We start from the raw sequence: 8973 nt of genomic DNA, 5'->3' as shown, positions 1-8973 counted from the left end.
TTGCATCTGAAGAAGTGAGGTTCTTACCCACGAAAGCTTATGCTCCCAATACTTCTGTTAGTCTCAAAGGTGCCACAGGACCCTCTGTTGCTTTTTACAGATTCAGACTAACACAGCTACCCCTCTGATAGTGTGTTATAGTTTTTAACGTACACTGCAAAGGAATATCACAATATTTTAATGCTTTGAGTTACTCTGTAATATGTGTTTATTGTCTATATCCACAGCACTGAATTCAGATACTCTTAGAGCATAAGTTATTTATCCTTTCACTCCTGTGCAAGTAGTAGTTCTGCCAACCAAAGGACATGATATTGCGTTTACTAGTTCTACTGAGTACAAGTTTAGGAATGCCAGTGTGAGTAGTTTAATTGGGAATTTTTTTTTACCAATAAGTTACTAAACTAAGTAAATTAATATTTTGAAATATGCATTCATTTTATATGCAAAGTGGAGGGATCCTTTTCCTACCAAGAAAATTTTATACCTGTTTAGTGAGATACTCTGTTTATGAAAGAAAAGTCTTCCTGTCAAGAAAAAAGATTAGTGACATTTCAGTTTTTTAACTATTTTGAATTTGTCTCTGAAAAAATCTCCTGTAATTTGGATATTTCATGTAATGTATTTGTACATGTACATTGTGGACTTCTACTGCTATCTAGGATAGCTAGGCGTCCAGTTTTCAACTGGAATTGAAAACAGTACCACTGACTGGACTGCCAAGAGTCTGGTTAGCGGTGCAGCGGGGCTAAGGCAGCCAGCATTTCCCTCCGGCTCCTAAGTGCAGGGGTGCCATGGGGATCCACACACTGCCCCTGCCCCGAGCACCGGCTTCGCAGGTCCCATTGGCCATGAATGGGAGCTGTGGGGGCGGAGCCTGTGGGCGAGGGCAGCGTGCAGAGCCCCATGGCCATCCCTGTGCCTAGGAGCCGGAGAGGGGACATGCTGACTGCTTCTGGGAGCTGGCTGAGGTAAGCACCGCCCAGAGCCCACACCCCTCATCCCCCTCCCACACTCTGTACCCCTCATTTATGGCCCCACCCTGGAGCCCGCACTCCTAGCCAGAACCCTCACCCTCTCCCACACCCCAACCCCCTTCCCCAGCCCAGAGCCCCCTCCCACACTCTGAGCCCCCTCAGCCCCTCCCAGTCCTTGCTTACATTCCTTATCTAATGTTTCTTTAATAAAGAAACAGGCCTTTGCAGTGGTATCGTTATCTGAATGTTTCCAAAGCCCTAACCATCTCATTTTGCTATGCAAGAACTTTCTTCACTTTTTAAGCTGCACAACTACTCTTATTGCAGATTTTCATTGCATTACCTTATTACAAAACCTGTTGTTCTTTTTGCAGTTTGAAAAAAATCCCACATTGAGAATTAAGCAAGATGACTAAGCAGATATTCATGTTTGCTGGAGTGAGATTTATGGCAAAAATAAAACAAAACACATATTGAATCAGATTTTTTTTTAATTTGGTTTTATTTTGTTTTTATGATTATTTGTAGCTGGCATCTATTGCAGTAAATGTGCTGTTAAAATTAGCACCAAAAGAAAATTTCCATTATTGCTACTGAACAGTACTCTATACAATTTACATTGTAGGTAGCATGATTATTCTTTAAGATCCAGAAATTACACAAGAGTAAAAATGGCTCTCTAGAGTCATTCTTGTACTTGCCCATCTTTGAGTAGTGTTGCTAGGTATCCATTCAAAGTCTTGAAAGATGGCATTTTTAAAAGTGCTCAATATTGGCCTACCTCTACTCCCATTGAATTCTGTTGAAGTTTTGCTGTTGACTTTGACGGGAAAAGTTCGGCAGTGTTGAATTGTTTTGAAAATTCAACCCTAACTGTCACAGGCATTCTTTTTAAGACAGTATAACAAAAGGAGGATTTGACAATAGAAGAACCCTTTGATCAAGGTACTGTAATTGTAAATGCTCAGAATTTGAATATTTATTGTTAACAGGGGGAGTATTCAGTAAGTAGAAGTGATACTAAGTAAGCCTGAGTGGCTGTAAATGAATTTAGCTGGTCTTAACGGAAGGAATTTTGATATCGCAACCAAGTCATTAGCTTGAACGTTCAACAAAATGTTTGTCTTACTGAAAGTGCCTGAAATTTAAATTACCAAAAGGTGCAAATTGCACCACTCCAGAGGACCCCAACACCATAAAGGGCCTGGAAAAGAGTAGTTTATATTTTTAATTGGAGGTGGGTTTTTTCTCCTTTCGCCGGCTAACAGCAGTATATCACAAAGATGGATCTGAAGGTTGAACTAGAGTATATATAATCGTATATTGCGGATATGTATGAAAAATGTGTACATGATATGTAAACTTCATTGGCACATTATGAAAATACATTAAACATATAGTTACCGGATTCAGAAAATGAAAATTAATGTATGAATTATTTAGCTAACACTGCACTTTGCCCCAGAATCTGGTGTTTATTATTGTGAGCTTTAGCAGGAAACAGAAGCAATATCAATTGGGAAAACATTTCTTTACTGAACTGAGAACAGTATGGCTTTCTAGTTTCTAAGTGGGGAACCTGGTTCTTTGGTTTCTTTGTTCCTAGTTAGACTACTCCCAAGCTATTTTAGTTGAACATTTTACATACTAATGGAGTCTAGGGAAGTGCAGTTGGCAGCTGTTCATGGGATAATAATGAAACACACTGTTTAGTACTGCATACTGCTGCTGTAAAATGCGGGAAGTATTTTATAGATATCATGGTGAGCAGAGCTGTATCCACTTTAAGTGATATAAGTGCGTGAACTGTTAGTGAGGAAGTTGTGTTTTCATATGAGAGTAACTGGCAATCATTTTGCTTTTGCAGGTAAAGAAAACGTGCACAGAATCAGATGTTTCAGAGGCTCAGAATTCCAGGTACAGTAACTAAAGTAAATACTTAATGAGAAGAACATGGTGATATGAAGCAATACTGAAGCTATATAGCAAAAGACATGAGAGATTAGTATTGCAAAGAGTTAATGAGTCTGGCTAGATTACTTTGAAATGTATTTCATCCCAGAGGTGGTATTGTTTTGTGCAGTTACTGATAAGAATTGAGATTGGGAATGGACAGGGGGTGGAGAGAGTTTTGATAGTGTATTAATAGTGATTTATCACCTTCAATTTAGAAGAGAATCACATTTAAAACAATCAATATTGTAGTAAAGTCTCTAGATGAATTATTTTTTTCTTTTCTCATCCCTTTCTGCACCTATGATTGTTGCCATTCATTTAGTATTGCCGTTTACTTTCAGTGCCAGCAGATCAGTTTTTATTTGGGTAAAAATTCTTTTACCATGATTTTTTTTTAAATGTTTACTTGTGCAAAATGTGCTAATGTTCATATGTTGGGAAAATCCCCCATACACTCCTCAAAGTATGTATTAAAATGCATTGTTTCCTAATTTTATATATAAGTAGAAAAGGAAATCAGTGTAATTTTAAATGGGGTCACTATCCCTGTCTATATTTTGGACAAGTGAAGCAATAATTACTGCAAATGTGCCATCCAGCATGTACATTATTGGTGGTTATTAAATTCTTAAGACACAGGGCATTGTTTTGCCTAAGATTTGTGGAGTGAAACATTTTATAGGCTGTCGTGTCTTATTTCTGTTTACAAGAGCTATATTTCAATTTCACAGGGAAAAAGAGAGTTTAATCACAAAAAGAAAAACACAGAATAAATCTAAAGAAACACAAAAAGCTAAGAAATTAAAAATGACTGAAACTTTACTATGCTTATGTCTGGGTATTGCAGCTTTAATGTATGCAAGACCTCTGACTGGTTGGGACACAATAATACTTATGGACAATAGAATAGTTGTGAATAGTCCTGTATAGTATGTCAGAATTTCTTTGATTTGCTTTTCACATTATTCAGTTGCACATGCACAGCTTTCATTGGGTTCAGTAGGAGTTGTACTCATAATTGGGCACAGACTATGAGGCCTGATCTTTCTTCCATTGAAGTCCATGGGAATTTTTTTATGGACTTCAATGGGAGCTGGTTTGAACCTTTGATCCTTATTTAATAATAATCTAATATAAATGTTGTCCTCCCCTTCACACCCTGGCCTGGTATTTTTGATTGAAAATTAAGTTTCAGTTTTAAAAACCTCACAGTTCTTTACAAGTACTTTCAGTAGCATTAGGGTCCTGATTCAGCAAAGCGCTTCAGCATGAGTGTAACTTTAAGCATGTGAGTTGTCCCCTGTGGGACTCTAAACATATGAAAAGTTACGCACATGCTCAAGTGCTTTGCTGGATCAGGGCCTTGTATTGTAACAAGTCTAAGGGCACTTCATGACCCAGTATGCTTTCATAATACTTACTCCATTGTGAACTTTCTGTTGAATGGTCGTTACGATGATTCTTATACTAAATGAAATAAATCTATAGAATATTTTTTCTCCCAACTGCAAAAGTGACCCATGCTGTGAACGATCAAACTGTAAATCTGGTAAGATTTCATTTACTGAAAAAAGGAAAATTTTGAACAAAAAGTATATATTTTGTATTCCCCCCCCCCTTATTTAAGGAAATGTATTTTAAACCAGATCTAGTTTAAATAAAAGGAAATGCTCCTGGCCTGAGAGTTTGTAATGCTGGGTATATAGCTAGAAGCAAGTTTTTATGCCAGAGTTTGATATATACGATGCAACTGTGGTCTTAGAATGGAATCACTGACAGACCTTTGACAAGAGTGTCGCTAGAGGGCACTGCTATAGCCCACAAAGTTTTAAAGCCTGGAGTAAGGTAATTCTTCTCAAATAAATCTTAAGTGAAAACATTGCACATAAAATGAAACATCAGCATAAAAATGAATGTTGGAGACACATTGCCTTACCGAATGGCTGTTGGCTTGGGACTTAAGGCCAATATCATTCATTTATTTAGCTAGCTTTATAGTGTGTTGGTTTTGGATTTGAAACTATTACAATAAATGCAGATGGAAAGTGTTTTTACAGTAGGGAAGTAATTAAATTGGGTGTGGGAACTTTGTCAGGAGAATTCTTGGAGTGACATGTGTGTATCAGCAAATTCTTTGTCTTGCTTGGCGTTGGTTCCTCTTTTAGTAAGAAACTTTCAAGATACAGATGTGACTGGTAAATTTGGGCAGAGGGAATCTACTAGCTTATGCAATATATCAGGGCAAAGAATGCCTTACAGAAGTGTCCTGCCATATGTGTGATAAAGCTCAATCATCAACAGCAGTCATTTCTCATTTATACAAAATGGTTGTCAAGTTGACAGATGTTTAACAACACACATGTGCAGGAAACTATAGTTAGAAGATTTGCAAGCATGATACATGGAATGATTTTCTCTGAACACATAAATGTGCAAGAAAATGTGCAATAATCTTTAATATCTCAATCACCACACAAATTTTGATCCATCTATTTTCAAGCAGGACATGAGAATTTAGACATGCAAATTCTATGAGAGTTTCCTGGGAGTGAGTGGCTAAATCTCCTATGTCCTGTTCGGAAAGTGCTTTCCTTTATCTCTCCCTTTCTAGATTTTTATGTTGCATCTATTGCTGTGGTATCTGGGGATATCCATATTATGAAATTCTTTCCTTTTGTTTTAAAAATCAAATTATCCATTAGAAGGTTTAATGGCTTCCCAACATAATAAATTCCTATCATTTAATTTTGGATCCACAGTTGTTAAATTGAGAGAGGGTATGACTTGACAAGAGTCATACTGCCAATCAGTGGCAGAGTCAGAAATAGTACATATTAGCACTGATTCCCAGGCCACTGTACTAAACTCCAGATAACATGAATACATAATCAGATTCATCAGTCAGTAACTTTGGAGATGTAGTTCATGGGTGCAGCATATGTAACATGCATCTGCACAATGTACATTGCACTGCATTTTCTCATGTTCTCAGTTTAATTTACTAAGGGTGTGATATTGAGAGGTGCTGACTACATTTTTCCCCATGTTTAATTTAATATAATTTAAGTAAATGCTGAGTTACTGTGCTATGCATGAGATGCTTAACTTCATTGTTACCAATGAGAATTTGTAGAAAAATCTTGAGTCACATTTTGTTGATACTGTATATCAAAGCACAAATCTAATCTCCTTACATATAATATTTATGTAGCGCTATGTGCTGCGGCACTTTTGTCTTCAGTGTTTTACAAACATGAGTTAATATTCATCATTTTCAAAGTTATGACATGTTGTTTTTAACCAAACTGGATGCCTGCTAGATCTAGTTATTCCCTCCCTCATCCAAAACCAAACCTCGCAGGCAGAAACTTAGTTACTGGATGAACTATAAGAAATGAGTAAAATATTAGACTATTTCAGATTCTGAAAATTGGTAGATTGGTAAATATCAAAAATGTAGAGCCCCGTGCTCCCATCTGCGTTCACACCTGTGCTTATGAAAGGGAGAATTCTTCTTCGAGTGATTGCTCATGTGTATTCCACAGTAGGTGTGCATGCTTGCCACGTGCACCGGTGCCGGAAGTTTTTCCCTTAGCAGTACCCATAGGGGGGGAGCCCTGCTGCGACCCCTGGAGTGGCGCCTCTATATCGCGCTATAAGGGGAGCTACGCGCTCCCCACACCCTCAGTTCCTCCTTGCCGCCAGTGAAGGTAGTCGGAACTTTGTGCTCCAGCCTAGCTGTAGCCCTCTAGCCTTAGTGGTACGATTCTTCGACCGTAGTTAGTTTCTCTAGTTAGCAGCCTGGCTCGGGGCATGCCCTGTGCCCCAGGCTTCAAATCGCGTGACTTCTGTTGCAATTCCATGCCCAGAAGCAAGCAACACTCTGTGTCTTCACTGTCTGGGCGAGACTCACGTAAGTGAGAGTTGCAAAATCTGCAAATCGTTCAGGCCTTGGACGAAGCGTGAACGAGAGATCCATCTCCGGGCTCTACTCATGGAGTCGGCATTGTCCCCGGCACCGGCGCGCCGACCTGACCCGGCGCCGGGCATCGCGTCCTTGGTGCGGAGCGAGGGCCCATCGACCAGTCGGCACTGCTTCTCCACTAAGAAGCAAGGGAAGACCCAGCGGTGCCAAGACAAGGATAGGGGTGAGGGACCTAGACCTCTGACTCGTGCGGAGCAGAGTAGTCCGGTCCCGTCTGCACGTGCCTCTCGTCTGGTAAGGATACCCTCGACGCCAGAGGCAGCACAGGCAGCATGTGACATCCTCGTCCTTCCGGTGCTGGGCACGCTGCCCAAGTCGGGCCTCCGGTCCAGAGGGAAACCGAGGCGGAGATGCCTGCCTGTTCCGAGGGGCTTTCCCGTAGCCCGCGACAGACCTCTATTCTGTTGGCTGGGTCGCCTGGGAGTGACTCTCTCTGGAGGCTTCCACTGCCCGGAGGGGCCACAGGCACCGTGATAGAAGGCATCGATGCTCCTCTTCCAGTCGGAGTGATAGGAGTATCTCTCGACGCCGTCGGCACCGCCACTCATATTCGAGTGTTCACCGAGACAGACGCCATACTCGGAGCGCATTCCGAATGGCACCAGCTCCGAGGCGTCGTAGCCACGATCGCCGGAGGGATTCCAGAGACAGTACCTCCGACATATACATGTCGTCGTCGTCGTCATTGTCGTCAAGGTCCAAATCCCGAGGTCGGCGCCGACATGGCCGGGACCGGTCCAGCCACTCATACAACACCATGCATTCATCGATGACCTCGGCCTCGGATCCCAGCTGTCCCTCCCCGGGCCGCATTGTCCCTCAAGAGCCAGTAGATCTGCTAGGACCCCCTACGGGCCAGTGGCAAGGAGCGCCATTGCAAGGACAGTGGTGCCAATGGGCACTGTGGCCCCAAGCGCCCGTACCTGCGAGACCCCGTTCTGTAGCAGGGGCATCCCAAGTCCACTCGGTGTCCCCGCCTCGGCACCAAGATCAGTCCTCGGGCACTGAGCCACCAGGGCCCGGACACGGGGTTTGAGCCAACGGTACCGCCCGATGCCCTGGAGGCAGTACCAGTTGCCTCGTCGGCACTGGATGAGTCTGTAGCAGCGCCGCCCTCTGTCTCTCAGGAGGACTTTAAGGCTCATCAAGAGCTTCTTAGACGGGTGGCCTTGAATCTCCAGCTCCAGGCTGAGGAGATGGAGGAGCCATCGGACACTTTGTTTAATGTCTTGTTCTCCTCGACACCGGTCCGTGTGGCCTTGCCTCTTCACCAGGGGGTAGCCAATATTTCTACCAGACTTTGGCAGACCCCTGCTTCCCTGGCACCCATTTCTAAGAAGGCGGAGCAGAAGTCCTTCGTGCCAGCAAAAGGGCATGAGTACTTGTACACTCACCTAACCTCAAACTCGCTGGTGGTGGAATCCGTTAACCACCGTGAGAGACATGGCCAGCCCGCACCCACCCACAAGGATAAAGAAACCAGGAGACTAGACACTTTTGGGGAAAAGGTTTATTTGTCGGCGAGCTTCCAGCTCAGGGTGGCGAACCACCAAGCGCTGCTGAGCCGGTATGATTTTAACTTGTGGGGATCTCTGCCAAAATTCAAACCTCTTCTCCAAGACGAGGACAAGACGGAATTTAAAGTCTTGGTCGACAAGGGAGCGGCGGCGGCGAAAGCAGCTCTTCAAGCGGCTTCAGATGCGGCGGACACAGCGGCCCGTTCAATGGCCTTGGCTATTTCCATGCGAAGGGCGTCGTGGCTCTCGCTGTCCGGGCTGTCTGCGGAATCCCAGTCCCTCATGCAGGACCTGCCCTTCGATGGGAAAGTCCTGTTTGCGGACCAAACAGACACTCGTCTGCATGGGATGAAAGACTCCCACACCACCCTGCAGACACTAGGCCTCTATGTCCCGACACCCAAGGATAAATCCAGGCCTCAGACCTCGGCTCCCCCAGTTAGGGGCAGATATGAGCCCCCACCTAAGAGGCCGAGGTAGCAGAGGCGTCGATCCCAGCACCAGTCCAGTTCGGCCCCACAACCGGGGCCCCTTGAAG

The 8973-nt window shown here is 43.3% G+C and overlaps 1 protein-coding gene across 8 annotated transcripts in view; it reads left to right on the top strand.

Moving 5' to 3' along the window:
* EYA4 (EYA transcriptional coactivator and phosphatase 4) overlaps positions 1–8973 on the top strand; it is a 218351-nt gene that overhangs the window by 110826 nt on the left and 98552 nt on the right. For all 8 annotated transcript variants that reach the window (XM_034765624.1, XM_034765622.1, XM_034765623.1 and 5 more), the window contains exon 3: positions 2845–2894. In XM_034765624.1, the coding sequence (XP_034621515.1) occupies positions 2845–2894 (50 nt within the window). The remainder of the gene's footprint in view (positions 1–2844; positions 2895–8973) is intronic.

This window comes from Trachemys scripta, chromosome 3 (genome assembly GCF_013100865.1).
Source record: "Trachemys scripta elegans isolate TJP31775 chromosome 3, CAS_Tse_1.0, whole genome shotgun sequence".
NCBI lineage: Eukaryota > Metazoa > Chordata > Testudines > Emydidae > Trachemys > Trachemys scripta.
This window is presented reverse-complemented; position numbering and strand designations above follow the sequence as displayed.